At 39.4% G+C, this 17,363-nt stretch overlaps 2 protein-coding genes across 5 annotated transcripts; one reads left to right on the top strand and one right to left on the bottom strand.

Moving 5' to 3' along the window:
- Window positions 1-2,186: 2,186 nt before the first annotated feature.
- Window positions 2,187-4,732, top strand: LOC144700963 (pentatricopeptide repeat-containing protein At1g33350-like). Its single transcript, XM_078572581.1, has one exon. The coding sequence runs from the start codon at window positions 2,435-2,437 to the stop codon at window positions 3,719-3,721; it is 1,287 nt and encodes a 428-aa protein (XP_078428707.1). The 5' UTR covers window positions 2,187-2,434; the 3' UTR covers window positions 3,722-4,732.
- Window positions 4,733-7,038: 2,306 nt separating this feature from the next.
- Window positions 7,039-16,688, bottom strand: LOC144700962 (protein kinase and Mad3-BUB1-I domain-containing protein). Of its 4 annotated transcripts, XR_013580898.1 has the most exons (16): window positions 16,590-16,688; window positions 16,315-16,510; window positions 15,463-15,620; window positions 15,277-15,367; window positions 14,831-14,869; window positions 14,329-14,412; window positions 14,153-14,240; window positions 13,390-13,493; window positions 13,238-13,309; window positions 13,065-13,154; window positions 12,813-12,970; window positions 9,310-9,367; window positions 8,643-8,777; window positions 8,438-8,559; window positions 7,937-8,179; window positions 7,039-7,178 (listed from the first exon to the last, which is right to left on the bottom strand). XR_013580898.1 is itself a non-coding variant. In XM_078572578.1 (15 exons), the coding sequence occupies exons 1-15, from the start codon at window positions 16,649-16,651 to the stop codon at window positions 7,990-7,992; spliced, it is 1,647 nt and encodes a 548-aa protein (XP_078428704.1). In that variant the 5' UTR covers window positions 16,652-16,688; the 3' UTR covers window positions 7,822-7,989. The 4 variants fall into 4 exon arrangements, 3 of the variants coding, with proteins under 3 accessions (XP_078428704.1, XP_078428705.1, XP_078428706.1); XM_078572578.1 differs by lacking the exon at window positions 7,039-7,178 and having other exon boundaries at window positions 7,822-8,179; XM_078572579.1 differs by lacking the exon at window positions 7,039-7,178 and having other exon boundaries at window positions 7,822-8,179; window positions 14,329-14,406.
- Between the last annotated feature and the right edge of the window lie 675 nt (window positions 16,689-17,363).

Raw genomic sequence — 17,363 nt, 5'->3', positions numbered from 1 at the left:
ATTTAGAGCGAGATATATGATGAGGCGGAGAGAGAGAGAGGAGAAATAGAGAGAGGGATATATAATAACGCTCGGTCTTGCCTCAAGAAGAATAGATAGAAGAAGAAGAAGGGAAGAGGAGACGAGAAAGAAGAAAGAAGAGAGGGAACACAAGAGTAGTTAAGATCGTTGTATTCCGCGAGATCCTGATGTACATTAGGTGTGTTTTTATAATACTTAGCAGTGATAATAATAGTAAATGTCCGTTATTGGAATGTATCCATTGTAACGACTTACAACAGATATATTCCGTTTGAACTGAGATTTAATCTCAGTCGTTATAATAAGTGGGACCACCGATCTTGTCCGTTGATCGGTGTGATGTACCCCACTGTTATAGAGATTGAATCTCAGCCGTTATAACTAAAGGGTGCACCGATCGTTGTCGTCGATCGGTGCTATGGTCCCCGTGAGATCCCTACCGTTATAACCCTATACTACGTTTAATCCTGGCCGTCTATGTGAGCCTATATTGAGTCCTAAAATCTAAACCTCTAACAAGTATATAATATATGTATTTTACTAACTATTCTTGATTAATTCCTATCGATGAGTGCCATCGTCGTCGCGAGTCTCCGACTCCTTTATAATATATATGTGTGTGTGGAGGGAGAGATAGGATGAGGCAGAGAGAGAGAGAGAGAGGAGAAATAGACAAAGGAAGAGAGAAGCAGAAATGGAGAAAGGAAGAGAGAAGGAAAAATAGAGAGAGTTAGATATATATATAGTGAGAGAAAGAGATATGATGAGGCAGAGAGAGAGCGCGAGATAGGAAGAGGGAGAGATAGAGAGAGTGTGTGTGTCTATGAGATAGGAAGAGGGAGAGATAGAGATAGAGAGAATGTGTGTGTGTGTGTGAGTGTTAGGCCCCTAACTAGTCGGCATTCCTTGCCTAGAGGCCTGCGTGCTTATTGGGAAGGTTTGTCCGCACCTTGGCTCATGACATTTCTAAGGACTGAGTCATTAGGGATAGCGATATCCAAATACCTAATCTATTAGGCCATTGCCACTACCGATGGTGATTCACGGTATACTGCGCACGCGCCCGTCAACGCCCAAGGTGGGACGGATCAAGTACGGTCCACGCGTGCTGGGCGCGCGGCACAGGCACGCGCGCGGCAAGCGTCGTGCGCCAACGCCAAGCGCCGTGCGCCAACGCCAAGCGCCACGCGCGGGCGTCAACGCTACCCGCCAGCGCCGAGCTGTGCGCAGGAGCGGGAAGCACTGCGCGCGGGTGCGACGCGCAGGCCGGGCAGCATGCCGCGGACGCAGCGCGCGGAGATGTGCGGGATGCCGCGCAGCGACCGCGCGGGCGGCGCGCGCATTGCGTGTGCGGGGCGCGCGGCTGGGAGACATCCCTGCCAGGAGACTAAGGCATGTGGCGCACTGAGAGCGCCAGGACGGCACAGCGGGCGCGCGGCGCCCCTGCGGGTAATGCTGGGCGCATAGCGCCCAGCTCGGGGACACCGGACGCGGCGTCATCGCGCGGCTGCGCGCTAGAGTGTGGACACGGGTGCTGGTGGCGTGTGTGATCGTCAAGGTAGGGGTGGCGTGTGTGATCGCCACGCCCGCGGGCGCACGGCGCCCGGCCCGGCGCACGGATGAGCGGTAGAGCGGGCGTGCGCGTGCAGATCGGCGGCCTTGATGCGGTGCGGCGACATTACCTCGGCGCAAGGCGCCTCGTCTCGTTCATTGTAACATCCCTCGTCTTCCCCCATGTAATCCATGATGTATTCCGGATGATATTAATGCAATGACCCTATTCACAGACGGTGCCTGGCACCACCATCTCCCCTAACCCCTTCTAAGCGATCTTAAGCAATCCCAAGAGCTTCTGCTGCAAGAGATCAAGGCTGCTCAGTGTTCTGCCCAAGCACTGAGGCCGGCACACGTCAGTTCCGGGCCAAGAGTCCTAGCCCGAGATTTGACCGTGTGACAGTGAGAGATAGGAAGAGGGAGAGATAGAGATAGAGAGATATAGGAAGAGAGATATATGATGAGGGATAGACAAAAAAAATAGAGAGGGATATATATGTATATATATACAGAGAGAGAGAGGAGAGAGAGAGAGAGAGAGAGAGAGAGAGAGAGGGAAAGGATATATTGGGTCGCCTAAATGAAATGACCCAGTGGAAAAGAGACTGACTGGAGGTGAAAGTTCAGTCCTGTCAGCATCCTTCTTTCTCCAAATGCCACACTGCAGTCCACTTCTTAAACATAAAACCCCGGTAGCTTTCTCCCTCTGCCCTCCTCTCCACCTTCCCCCGTTGCCAACCCACCCTTCTCCCTCTCCCCATGTCTCTCTCCACCACCCCTTCTCAAGTTTCCACCATCTTCTTCTCCATCCCTTCTCACGCCGGTACCCTTCCAACCATCCCATCTTCTCACTCTATCCATGGCGTGCAGCTCCCCATTTCCCCTTCTCCGCTCCCTCTCCGCCATCAAAATCGCCTCTTCCCCGCAAGAAGCGATGTGGGTCTTCAAAACGACCATCGCCTGCAGCAGCCCGACCCGCCATGACCCTCTTATCTCCCACGTCGTCGTCTCTCTTCTCAAAGCTTGCTCCCGCTTGATGGGTCTTCCCTGCCCGTCCTTCTTCCGCCATCTCCACGCCCATCTCCTCAAGACAGCCCTCCATGCCCACGTCTACGTCGGCACAGCCCTTCTTCACGCCTACGTTCTCTCCTCCTTCTCCGACGCGCGCCGCCTGTTCGATGAAATGCCCGTAAGAAATACGGTCACTTGCAACACCATGATATCGGGCTATGCTAGACAAGGCCACTTGCAGCTCGCTCGCTGCCTGTTTGAGAGAATGCCTCAGCGAGATGTCGCCTCTTGGTCTGCCATGATTGGAGCTTATCTCGATATGGGTGTTTTTGTTGAGGCCTTCCAGCTCTTCCGTACGATGATCTTGACTGACGAGATGATCAAGCCTGACCAGCAAACTCTGGTGCCGCTGCTCTCCTGCTGCGCCTCGAGAGCTTCTTATATCCTTTTGGGTAAGTCTATCCATGCTTACTCTCTCAAGTCGTCCATGGAAATCAATGTTCAATTGGGAACTGTCCTCATTGATATGTACGCTAAGTCTGGGTGCTTGAGAAATGCTTACACAGTGTTTGATGAAATGCCTGAGAAGAAAGTGATGACATGGAGTGCCATGATTTGTGGACTGGCAATGCATGGCCATGGCCATGCTGCCATGGATCTCTTTAAAGAGATGAAGGAGAAGAAGGTGAGACCCAATGAAATAACTTTTACTGGAGTTCTCAATGCCTGTTGTCATGCTGGGTTAGTGGAGGAAGGGAAGAAGAGTTTTAATGTTATGGTTGAGGAGTTTGCCCTCAGCCCAAGTGTTCATCATTCTGGGTGCATGGTTGAGTTGTTGGGCAAAGCTGGGCTTGTTGATGAGGCCTTTGATCTTGTGGAGAAGATGAAAGGGGAGCCTAATATAGTAATTTTGACCTCTTTGCTGGCTTCTTGCAAGATGCACAGGAGACTTGATGTTGCTGAGATGCTAATTGGAAGGGTTTTGGGGATGGCAGACCCGGAGGTTGATGGTGGGATTTATACCCTGGTTTCTGATTTGTACGCCATGGCTGGAAAGTGGGCTGATGTGGAGAGTGTGAGGGTGTTGATGGATAGAGTGCGGGTGAAGAAGAAGAGAGGATTGAGCTTGATATAGGAGGAACATTTGTTGAAGAATGAGGTTGATCACTAATTACGGGTGATGTCCCCTCTTTTTCTTCAAAAAACTATATTTTTTGAGGAAAAAAGTACTTGAATGGAATCACAGTGCTGAACTAATGTGTGTGCGCCCATTGCAGATTCAGGTATCTTACTAGTTTGGTTGATGAATCATCTAATGACTCTTTTGATCGGATCCACAGACTTGGTTTGGTCTTGATCTGGATTTTGCCGAGTTGATAGGTCGAGCTGGGAACAAGGTTTGAGCTTAATATAGAGGGAAAATGTTCTGTCAAAATGCATGAATTGGAGCAAAGTTGTGGAGAGTTTTCTGGGCAAGAGCAGATTCAGTTTTATCTTTAACAATACCTGAAAGAGGATACAGACCTGGTGAAGAATCGTTGAATGTTCGTCTTAATTGGAAGCCTCAGCCATGACTTTTGAACTTGAGGTATAAGGACAACTTTTTGGCAAATACACGAATAGAAGCGCAGTTGTGGAGATTTGTGTGAGCCAAGAGCAGATTCCTGTGTATCACTTGGAAGAACGAGAGAGGATAGACTGGGGGAGAAAAAATGTCGAGCAGCCCTCTTGATCAGATATGCCAACTCAGATTGATTGATCTTTGATCTGTCTGAGTCATTGATCGACTATACATGGAGATTTGAGCTTGGCAAATATATGAAGAGAAACTCCAGTGCCCACAGGCTTCTCTTCATTGTATTTGCCTACAAGTTTCTCTTCATCGTGTGGCCACACCTTTGTGTTTCTAATTTATTTCGCAATAGCATGAATAGTAGCACATTATAGACAGTTTTGATGGTGATGTGATGGACAGTTTTGTTGCATGATGTGACAGATAGGTTTGTAATGTGGAAGATGAAGTGGTGATTTGATGGTGAATGTGACCGATTTTTTTTTGTAAATGATTATAAAAGTGGAAAATTTTAAGATCTGTGTAGATGATTTGATAAAGGAATTAATGGGGATTTTTTAATGTATTCCTAAATTGTTTTATTCAAGGTACTAAGTGCTTTATTTTGTGAGGATTAATATACCTATTTGTAGGATAAAAAAAATAACTTTTGAGGAAGCAACCTATAAACCATGGCAGAGGGTGAAACACAGTTTAAGATGTATAACATCTTAGATCAGATGTTTTAATCACAGCTCAAAGCCAAAAGTCAATCTTTCAAACATCAACTGTCCTTGTTAGGGATGGGAAACTCATTTTTTATCCTCAAAACAAAGGCTGTTGGTCGACGAATGAACAGGTCAAAATCGTTGGTCTTATGAAAACTGTGGGCCTTATGAGAATCCTGTATTATTAGAGGGAGAAAGAGGAGAGAGAGAGAGAGAGAGGAGAGAGAGAGAGAGAGAGAGAGAGAGGGAGAGAGAGATGTAATGTTGCATCACATCTGTGACTGTCTTGTCATTATCGTGTCACTAGCTAGTGGCAAACTGAACTGAGTTTTGGGATTCTTTGATTAAATCAAGTTGTGTTTTCCTATACCAATGACTGTGGCAAAATTGCAACTAAGTTCTTTCCCATTTACGAAACGGGAGGGTTGATAATGGTCTAAATCAGTGTGATTTTTTTGTCTGTATCTGTCTTATTCTATTAAATTATAGGAATCAGTAAAATTTTAGTTATTTTGTTAACTTTTAGACTGGTAATTTTTGTTTGCATGTCCCGTTCAACTCGAGAGAAATATCACCTATATTTGGTTATCATGTTTGCATACTTTTATCCCTGGAGAGATATCACAGAACGGGTTTGTTTTCATTGAAACATTCCCAGAATTTACTAGGCTTTTTCTTTTAATAGCTCATATGAATACTCTGTAATCTTGACAAAGATTTTATGTGAACCAAATAAAGAGATGGATCTAGCTTCATGAAGTCAAAATATGATGGTCGTTAAAATAAGCTATGTACTTCAAAGGAATCTGGAAAATGTGAAGAAAATGAAAGTCTCAGAATACTCGATAAGCTAAAAACGTTGCAAAGTGCAAGAAACCAATGGATCTTTCAACTTTCTTCTAATTTTACATAAAGTTGTTAGATCCATTGAGAATTTTTTTAGTTGCATTTAAATTTTCCTTATTTGCTGGCCAAAGAGAATATGGATCATCGAATTCAAGGAATGTTAGTGCCATTTTATTGGTAGAGTTAGTTGAAATGAAGTGACAATTTGAAAGGTTACTTTCTCTATCACAGCATTGCAAATGCAACTCGTCTTAGAAATCTATTTTACAGGAGATTGATTTCATATGAGATTTATTTTATAGCTTATTATGATAATATATCTTGCTGCTAGCTTGTGATGCTTTTATCTTGTCTGTGGAAATATCAGTTAGAAGTGAGATGGATTTTGCCTTCTTATCCAAAATTCTTTGTTAATTTTGTGTCTTTCGACTTAGCAATTAAAATCCTTACCACTGCAGTTTCAATAATCTGAACTAAGCTTCCAATAATTTTGGTAAGCTAAAGTCGAACCAGTAGTCCTTTTTGAATATTTGTTTTCTCTCGTGAAGGATCATTACAGAATGGATGAAATGAAATAAATAAGTTTGACCACCATTAATTTTAAGTTGTTTTTTTTATCTATAATGATTCAGTTTTTCAAATGTTTGGTAAAATTATATCTGCATTTTTTCATCCTCGTCCGATCCATTCAGTTTTTGGTAACCATTAAGTCATCTATACAATATAATACCAATTCTTAACTGACCTATAACGGTTGATTGCCCACTAATTGTAATATAGATGGAACTAGAGATATGTTGGTAATCATAAAGCCAGAGATGAATAATTAACCCTAAAGTGAATTTTCGAATTATGTCTCAGATATAATGATACCTTATCTGGTCGATCTGGAAAATTTTATTCAAATTCTACAGCACTGGACATTTTACATCTGTAAACTTTACCATATTTTTCTTTAACCACTTTTCTATAAATATAATATTACGGATTTAAGATGCCCTTAAGAAGCCCAAGAAGGGAAATGTTTATCATTGGATTTGGATAACCTAGTCATCACAGTGAAATAACTCATGTCATTACACCACAACAAATTTTAAGATATCTAAGGATTAGAAAAGTTCAGGCCTTAGATTAAGTGAGATGGTGTAGCCCTTTAGACTGTCACATTTTTCAGAAGATATCCTGTGTATTGCATAAATTTGGTCGATATACACAATAAACTTTATGTTAGGATATGATATGTTTCTTAGTGCATCCTTTTCCATGATATCTGAATATGGCCAACTGCATACGCCTGAGAATATTATGGGGGTTGTATAAAAATGAACTATGATATGGTTAAATCTAAGCATCACAAAAAAAATTCCATGAGACTTTTTCCTCTTCAAAAAGCATTACCTGGTGAGTCAACTAAGTTTGTCGTCGAAAGATAATGCATCTCTTCGCCTAGAGTGATACCCAATCAGCTGTTGAATGACAACACATCTTTTTTTCACCTCAAAAATGTCTTTTTTTTCAAATCAGCATACAACGCTATAAAATCTCTAGGATTAAATTTTTATGTAAGCATCATCCTGTCAGTCATGATATTTCCTGACACATTAACCCAGATGTACTTATGTCAAGCTCCCAATAAGAGAAAACATGCATGAAACATAGTTGTTAACTAAAATTAAAATAAACCTAGTTAGCTAAAATTAAATTAAAATTAAAATAATTAAAATATTAAAAAAAATTAATATGTACCTTTTTAAGAGTAAATAAAAAGATGAATCATTTCTACTCTCCCCCTTGCATTACTCATTTAGATGTTTTGATGTAAAAGCTGCTTCTGCGACTCAATGATTAATTGGCTTAAAAATTAATCATTTGAGAAAAAAGTGCCAGTGAAATCAATTTAAAAATCCAACCAAACTTGATATATGCCTCTTAAGAGTTATGGAGTCCAAGCACATAGAATATGTGATAAAGATGAGCAATACGGAAAAGGAGAAATATCTATAAAAAATCTTCTGATGATGATCCAAGAAAACTCATCGAATATCAAAAAATGGAATATTTCTAGACATTATTCGAGGCATGACAAGCCCCAGGAATAAAACCCCCGACTCATAATGAAACTAGGATTCTTCATAAAAAGGTTCCAATTTCAGACTCTACAGCACACAACTTACAAGATGTAAGTAATTTAAAAAGATAACTGGAATTCAATGACAACACTTACCTTTGACAAAGGTTGCCAGTTTGAAAACTACACACTGGCCCACAATTAATAGACTAGGCCGAGCATAATGAAGCTCTTTGTTTAGCAAGCAGTTCTTTAAGCTTTTTGACATGTTGGGGGCTTTCAAGCAAGAAATCCTCGAATGACTCCCTCAAACTTTTCAGAACTGCTACATCACTTTCGTTAGAGCGCCTATTGAGCAGTGTTGAGAAGAGATTCTCCCACAATGCAACATTCCAGTACCTGGCATTTAGAAAAATGTGATGGTTGAAAAAAAATTTGAGAGCTGAATTCGATTGGTGAGGAGAGATAATGTGGATGTCAGGGAAAAAGAAAGAAAATCAGAAAAAAAACCCATCTCTATTTAACTAGAGAATTATTTACCTTTATCTAAAGAGAGAAAATTTCAGTAGAACCCTCTGTTCTAACTCAAAGTATAGAAGTTTAAAGTTTTTTTTTTCAAAAGAGACTGGGTTAGCTTTGTAAGATGATCAAAAGTACCTTTTCAGAGGCAACTTGGGCTTGTAAGAAACAGTACCATCTGGGCTTGCCTTCTTCATGATACTCATGTAAGAACCATGGAGCATCATATGAACAATAACGCAAAGCCCATACGTATCAACCTGTTCGCATAAAGTTGACTCTATAAGGAAATTTAATGTTTGACTTTATAAGCAAATTATGATTCAACAGATGACAGGAAAACCTGAAATGTCCATGGTTTATCCTCCTGCATCTGGACACAACGAAAACCAGATGTTCTGCAATCTCCCACAAATTCTGTCCCAGGGGGAAAGAGGTTTAAATCTATGCCCCGGCCCCAGTCCACAAGACAAAGCCCCTGCACAAGGATTAGTCTTGAGAATAATATATATATTATTCTCAGTTTTAAAATTTGAGAAGAAGAAAAGTTGATAATATATTATCTCGACCTACGAAACCAACTCGTAGTAATGTACATTCTATACCAAATGATGTATTCCAAAAAGGAATTTCCACTTCAAGACACTCTTGTAGTGACACAATATATCTGTACATTACTTTGAACAAATCATTTGGCATAACAGTGTGATTTCCATAGTATTTTTTATATCCACACAGACTTAGTAATGAAAAATATTTCAATTTCCAATTTCAAAAAAAAAATTTCAATTTCCAAAAAAATAAACTATTTCAATATCATCATAACAAATCACACGCATGAATTAGCCTGATTACTAGTAATTTTCATCTGTCTCGATTAAAATTATATAAAAAAAATGATTATTTACCATCTCAACATAAGAAATTAGTTTTTTTACAGAGTTTCTGATAAAAAATCAACCATTTTAGCAAGTATGTTCATAACTTCGTAAATATTTAGTCAGAAATACCAGGCCACTCCAAGATCCTTTTCTGGATCGAAATCCATCATCAGTGAGCTCGTCACCTCTGAAAGGAGCAGAAGAATTAGAAATAGTAGTGCATCACAAATTTCATGGCGAATTTGAGAAAAAATTTAAAGAGAACAAGACAATAAAGAAGAAGCTTTCCAGCCAACAGACCAGGACAGTAAAAAAGTTCCTTGGCCGGGAAGAGCTCCCAGAAGCTCCACCCACTCCCTTACTTCAATTAAAAAGCTACTTATACTCATGTTTCCCCATTACATCAAATGAACCCTTTTACCCTTCCACTCAAAAAAGAACCTCTCTCACAACTGATTATTCCACCAATTCTTCCAAGAGAAAGAGGTTGACAATAATACATTTAGATTAGGAGATTATGTGCACCAAGTGAGTCATATTTGATTCCAGAAGCAACAGACACAGCTTGTCTGGTCAATGTAGTCAAGAAAACTAAATAGTTTCTCAGAGAGAGTTTAAGGACAAGGAGGATCACTAAATTATGTGAGCTGTAACCGAACTATTGTAAGGAGTCATTCTAGAATACAATAATAGGGCAGTGGGGCATCATTTACTGACTCACACATTATCCAATGCATCCCATCTGTTGAGGATCTTATCTTAATGGAGCCTTAAGTATGTATCCAAGTAACTCAAGAATCCACCAAGAATATAGGGATGAGAGTAAACAAAACCCACACAACGATTTGGAGAAAATAACCTTCTTGAACAGGATGATAAGTGTTCACAACAGTGGTCCAAAATAGCAAGTACAAAAGGAGAAAAGAGAACAAGTTCTCCAAAAAAGGACTAACCAATAAGAAGATACGCCAATGGTGTCACCTTCTTACAAAAGCCTCTTTGCAAGATGCTTTGTCCCTAACTCTTCTCCAACTCTCCAATTAGCAAAGCTTGAATCCTCCGAGGATGATCAAAAGATGCTCTCAAGAATTCCTTCAGAACTCTACCCATGATGAGGAAGACACCTCCTTTTATAGAGCTCCTTGGAAGCTTCTAGAAACCTCTCTCTCTAGAAGGTTTCCACAACTTTCTTGAACACCTAGAAAGACCCACAAGCTTCTAGAAAGATCCATTAGCTTCTAGGATGGACTAGAGGCTTGATAAGATTCTGGAAGCATCTAGAAGGTTCTAGAATAGTCTTGATTTTTCTAGAAGCATCTAGAATTCTGGAAGAGTCCAGAGAATTCTAGATCATTCTGAAAGCTTCTAGAACAAGAGTGTTGAACAAGTCAACCCTCACACCATCCTTGATTTCTTCTAAAAGATATGGTAAGTTCCCACAGGACAGTGACACAGTACATAAAAATTTGTGGTCAATCCTGCATTAAAATTCATCAAATGGCACGCTTGGCAACCCTTGTCCTGTTGTGGTATGTATTAAGAATGGATAAGCATAAGTCTAGATCGACCAGAAATGAGGGAGACCCTATACAACCAACAGTGACAGAAGAGTTGGAATGGAAGCTATATCCTAATTACATAATGACTGGGTCTCGGGCAACGTAAATGGATAGCGACACTGGAAAAATTTTAAGGAACCAGGAATTAGGAGTCCTCTTTCCTCAAAAAGTTCTCAGATCCCGTCTGGCTGACCAAGTGGCAGCCATTTGGGGAAGCAATGATAAAGCCCCTTCACGACAGAGAAAGAGCACATGAGACTTAAAGACTAAATCCCTCAACCTAAGAAACAGAAGAATGAACAGTTGTTGGCACCCATTTTGAATAATTGAGAAGACCTTTTTATATGGACTCTTAAGAGAGAAAATTTTTACATCAATTAGACCCAGCTATAGCATGGCAAAACTTCAGTCTAACGATGAAACCAACTAAAATATACCAAGAAGCAAGGCCTAAGCTTCTAGACAAGATACCATTGCTCTTATGTAACAAACTTGCTAAAACTCTATGCATGCTCGCAAGACAAATGTGAAACACACAAAATCTCCTAATTCTGTTTTCTGACGTCAGAATTTTCATAAAGCCAGTACTGAAAAAATGATACGTTACAATCTTATTCAAGAACCCGGATCCATGACAAAATAAAAAATGGAAGTATCTACAATTTGACTAACTCCAACAACCTATATCAATAGCAGAACACATTCAAAGCAAAATATTGCAGTAATTGATTGGAAGGAGAGTGAGTTGGATTGGCTCTCTCTCTTAGCCTGCAGAGATCACACAAGAATGGTCCTTGTATCACAACGACTCACTTGGATTATCTCACATTGTATGGTTCTGGTTTGTTGATTACACCATATCTGCAGGTTCCAGCCAGCAGTTGCTGCGTTGATCTTGATAAATGGACAATGCCTCCTCAATTTTCCATCAAATGATTTATAGAAAGCATTTCGCACCAATCTTTATTTGAAAGGCTCACGCATTGGTTATACCACATGGCTATGGTGTTGTCTCTCTTCTCCCAGCATAATGATAAGCGAGTACGAGGCCATTCTCATGATATTGGTTAATCTCTTCTCATTACAGACTGGGCCAACGAACCACTTGGATTATCTCACATTGTATGGTTCTGGTTTGTCGATTACACTATCAATCATAGTCTCGGAGAAAGATAACATTCAAGTTCCATTCAGAAGTTAAATTTGAACTTGTTGGCTGGGGTACAATGTAGTAACTGAGTCCCAAGCTTGAGTCAGGGCTTAAAAGACAGGAACATTTTGTAAGCCTTTAATAATATGGGGGTTTTGACTGTGTTCATGACCCATCATTATGTGTTTCACAATTTTGAATATTTTTGGATTAGTCAACTTAATGTCCAATATTCGGAATAGGCCTACCAGTTGGCAAATCACAGGTTCACCTCAGAGAAGATTTTTGAGTTGTTTAGAACCCACCTTGTTTATTCTCCATGAGAGAGTTGACTATGACACATGAGTTGGATGAGAATGTTGACAGGTAATTCTACATCTATGACAATTGATGTGGTCAATAGGACACCTTATTTCCTACTGACTACATCCATTGTTGACCACTCAATAGGCTCCAGTGAAGAGTTCACAGAGAAAACAAGAGGATATCATCCTCTAGTCTGTTGTCCATGATCTGTGAAAGACCTGACAGGTAATTCTCTCCCAAAAGTTCCAAATGCTTTGTTTGGTTGAAGATGGTAAAGTCAACTGGTACATAGTCTTTCAAAACAAAGTCAACTAGAACAGAAACTTTATCCCAAATGCAGGGGCAAACGGCTGCATAAATTGAAAGTTGGATTCTTTCCAACTTTGAGGTGTATCAGTTCTTATATTAGGAACCATTCAAGCCCCGTGTAACTCATACTGTAGCTCGCATACCCAAAGAAAAAGAGTGCAATCTATAACCGACAACACCAGTAAAGATTATTTCCTCAAAATGAAGTAATATCTACTGCACGTAACTGTACTTTATCACTTCTCTGAATCTAACAACACGGTACAAACATGTTGATGGAAAAATTAGACGCACTGGATAATCTGTACCTAGTATAGCGCATGAGCAAATTATCTGGCTTGAAATCACCGTGGATTATCCCAACGGAATGAAGAGTTTCCAATATCCGAAGCATCTCTATTGTGTAGAAAATACATAGCACTTCCTCCATATGTTTTTGCAACACTAAATAGGAATTTATAGCATCCTACAGAAAAATGATGATGAATAAATAAAGTCAGGAGAAAATGTAATATATATAGCCTTTCTAATGAATATTTCACGTCAAGACCACAATTTACCTGAAGGGTTCCATGAGATAAGTAGTCAGTCACGAGTACACTCCAGTCAGAGTAAACATAGATTCCATGAGCAGTTCCAAAGCTTGATCTCTGAATAAACAAGTAATCTTTCCTAAATTAAAGCTCAAACTTGTTTAAGCTCATAAGAGTTGATCTATAGAAAAATGACATACTTCAACATCTGGTATCTTCATATCAAGCAGGCGATACATATAAAATTCCCAAGGAAAGGCAGGTCTTTGTATCTGCGAATAAAAAATATTGACACACTGGGCACGCAGTTTTCTATTACTATACCCAACGCAATGTATTAGACGATTTTGACCTTTAGTGCAACTATCAACTCAGGGTTGTTGTCCACAGAAGCTTTGAACACTTGAGCAAACCCTCCTTGACCTGAGCAGCCTTTGATATGATATTTCTTCCCACCTTTGGAAAACCCAAATGCTTGGAATTACTGAAAGCATAGAAATAACTGATTCGAAGGGAAGTTTTATAGGTCTGGGAGAACACATGAAAATCCCTTCTGGAAACAATATGATAAAATATCACATCCAAAAAGAATTGTGGAATTTCAATGATGATCAATGGATATATTTATTCCAAGAAAATATAATTCAAATAAAACTAATAAGTGGAGATATCAAAAGAATTACGGAAATATAAATGTAGCTGCGTCATATATGAAGCACCAACTTAACACAGGCATAATACCGCTGGCTAATAAAATGAACCCAAAAATAAATTAAAACTTGTTGAAGATCCAGAGAGATGAACTCCGAGCCGTTCTACAGCAATCGTCTGATTCAATAGAAAAATCAATGCATTCTGGAGAATATTACCCGCCATATAATACTTAAATCAATGGTAGGTTTGGTTTTGGAAATAAACTGCACCCATAAACTCGGATTTGCGGTCATCAATTCAAAAATATTCAAAAATAACTGAACATGTATCCAACCAAATGAACAGAAACAGAAGCTAAAGAACATGGTGAGAACCTGACATGCAGACTCAGAAGGATAATTGAAGAGATTCAAATTATCAAGATTGACAACAACTTTGATCGATACTGAGGAGAAATTTACCCAGCTCAATGACTTTATTCCGCGAAGATTTTTCTAAGGAAGACAGCTTAACCTTTCCAAGATAAGCTTTGGAGCTTTTGCAGTACCCCTGTGATGAGCGCACAAAAAAATGAGGCGTCAGGTAATGTTAAAAAAATAAATAAATAAAATAATTATAAAATCAAAATGATTCTTACATCATGTTTTGACATATGATGGTTTATCTTTTTCAGCAGATTGTCAACGGTGGAAGCCAACCACGGGTTCACAGACGACTGTACCTGAGTAATAAAGTGATTACAACTATTGAGACGGGAACTATGTGACACAAAATGCGACCATTGACTTCTGATCTGTTGTCCATGACATCTTAGCAGGGTAATTTTTTCGTGTTTTGATACATGAAGAAACCTAAAGAGAAATGAAATCATACGGACAAAATGGAAAGGAAACTAGAGACATTCATTTTCTTTCCTGCACTCATGGCCAGCCCTTCTTCTGCATTACTAATAATAAGTTTCCTCTCAGACTGTATTGGTCAATCAGGATCTTGGTCTAATCGAAACGCAGATGACTTATTATGTTATTATTATGAAGATGATTATAAATAATCCGTACAATTGGACTCTCTACATAGAAAGGGTAGTTCAAGTTCGAACCATACTTATGGAACAACAGAAATACATTCATAGTCCTCACCTGCTCATCATGACCATCGTCTTTAGTGTTTTGAGCAACCTATAAGAAAATTCTCTTTTAGTAAGTAAATGTCCGAAATTTACCAAAAAAACACGGAAACAAATCTCCATCAAAATACATGAATGAGAGCTACGCTCATTTGTTTTAACCGAAATTTTAAGTGGGCCCACACTATCGATTCCCAGGTTAAGAAATCGAAATCATTTACAACAGATACATCATTCTAGAATGTAAGTGAAGTCTACAAGAATCTCGGAATGAGAGGAAAATATAAGAGAATTGCATGAAATAGAGGGATACAAAATCATATATAATTTCTTATATTAAGTCAGCAGAGCATGTTAATAATACAATCAGGCGTAGAGTTGCTTTCAAGTACTGATACGTTCACCAGAAAATTTCAATGAAAGAACTAATTTTTAAGTAAGGTTTCCCAGATGAACAACCTGACTGTTTTGGGGAGTCCCACCGACTTCACTCAGACGGCTGAGGAACAACCCATGAATTTTCTTCAATCTTGCAACGTGTTCCACATTCCTTACGAGAAAAATGAAATTAGTCACAAAAAAGTACTGCCATTGCAATAAAAAGCTTGAACACGAGTTGATAAAAGTAGAAAGAGCCATTAAAACCTCTGTATACCGAGCTGATAAATGTCATTCGCCTCTGAGATCTTTCCTCCAGCCACAAGAAAGATGGCATACGCCTCGTACATCAACGAACTCCTCAGGCCAACTCCCTTTTCTTCCATCATCTCAAAAACCTTTTTTAAGTCTTGGATGGCGTCCCCCTTCCCAAATAAAGCAAACAAAAACTAAACAGTAAACCACAAAAATCTGACAGAGTCCTGACTTCAAAGATTTCTGAGTCATCTTAGTGTATAGAAAAATTAAAACTAAGAATCTGAAAGAGCCGCACCTTTAAAGATTTCAGAGTTGTCTGTGAACATAGAAACCAAAATAACTAAAAATTAAACCACAAAAATATGCCAGAGCCCCAACTTCGAGGAATTGAGCGTATTTTACGGAAACAGATAACCAAAAAAACTAAAAATTAAACCACCAAAATCTGGCAGAGCCCCAACTTTGAGGATTTGAGAGTCATTCATGTAAACAGATAACCAAAGAATAACTAAAATTAAACCAGCCAAATCTGACAGCCCCAACTTTGAGAATTTGAGATTCATTTACGTACAGATAACCAAAAAATAACTAAAATTAAACCAAAATAAAATAAAAATTAAACTACCAAAATCAGACAGAGCCCCAACTTCGAGGATTTGAGAGTTATTTACGTAAACAGATAACCAAAAAATAACTATAATTAAACTAAAAAAAGACTAAACCACTAGAATCTGACAGAGCCCCGACTCCGTAGATTTCAGGGCCTATCAACATACATAGAAAACCAAAAAAAGTTTAAAAATTAAACCACGCAATTCTGAAAAAGCTCCAACTTCTAGAATGTCAAAGTCATCAACGTACATAGAGAACCAGAACTTTGATGAATCTGACGTCATCGCGGTATCTCCGGTCATCGATAAATCTATTCACGCAGCGCTCCAGAAGCCGCAAGTAATCATCCGACGGCTCCCCGCCTGATCTCATTTGGAAAAGCTCGATTTCTTTGTCGATCGAAGTCAGCCATGGCACGATGGGATCGTTAGCAAAACGAGAGCTCCTACAAACATTCGGACTATCAATGATGATCACAAAATCATAAAAAAAGGAAAAAAAGACAGAAATCTGACGCCGTGTACTTGGAAGCAGATGTCTCGCGAAGAGGACTCGTTGCCAGAGATCGGCGGGCAGGTTGCACCATTTCTTGCAGAGATTGAGGCGGAAGAGCGAAGAACAAATCGATTCGGATCTGCTCGAATTTAAATATTTGAACAGTTCAAATAGGAGGGAAACTTGCACCGTTGAATTGACACAAACGCCCCTGAAGAGTGCTTCATACTCGACTGCTTTCTAAAAGGATCTGTTGGGTAAAACAGGAAAGTCAGGGGATTTATATTCATATGGTGTCTCTTCTGTACTGCTTCTTAACCAATGGTTTCAACTTAAAAGTCTGGGAATTTTTATTAATTAGGAATCTCTTCTGTACTGCTTCTTAAGCGTGGGTTTCAGCTTAATGAAATGCTAAATTTAGGTTCAATGACATTTTTTACGCGCTTATGAGTATGAAAATGTAGATATTTGGCATGCTAATAATATTAGAAGTGTTTGTGAATGATGTATTGAATCGAGAAATAGAATTATGACCTAAAAGTAACTTAGAGTAAGCTGTGGATTCCCATATTCAAAGGAAATATGGTGGAAAACATGGAAATATGGTAGGAAAAAATGGTAGGACATTTGGGACAGAGGACCAGTTTGACTGGACCATAGTGAGACAGTAGATCCTCCATTTGAGGGCAGACCAGTTGGTTGGCAGGTTTAGGTCAAGGGTCAAACCTGACCTGAACCGGAGTTAAATTATTAATATTTATTAATATTTTTCAAAATTTCTAAAAATATTAAATCCAACTCAC

The sequence above is a fragment of the Wolffia australiana genome, chromosome 3 (genome assembly GCF_029677425.1).
Source record: "Wolffia australiana isolate 7733 chromosome 3, ASM2967742v1".
NCBI lineage: Eukaryota > Viridiplantae > Streptophyta > Magnoliopsida > Alismatales > Araceae > Wolffia > Wolffia australiana.
The sequence above is the reverse complement of the archived record's forward strand: the minus strand, read 5'-3'. Positions and strand labels throughout refer to the sequence as shown.

Excerpts from the sequence above, each read along its gene's own strand:
- LOC144700963 (XM_078572581.1), top strand. The coding sequence starts at position 2,435 with ATGGCGTGCAGCTCCCCATTTCCCCTTCTCCGCTCCCTCTCCGCCATC.
- LOC144700962 (XM_078572578.1), bottom strand. The coding sequence starts at position 16,651 with ATGGTGCAACCTGCCCGCCGATCTCTGGCAACGAGTCCTCTTCGCGAG. Across the intron at positions 14,870-15,276 it reads GGACTCCCCAAAACAGTCAG|GTTGCTCAAAACACTAAAGA; the intron begins GTTGTTCATCTG and ends ATTTTCTTATAG. Across the intron at positions 13,494-14,152 it reads GAATAAAGTCATTGAGCTGG|GTGGGAAGAAATATCATATC; the intron begins GTAAATTTCTCC and ends GGTTTTCCAAAG.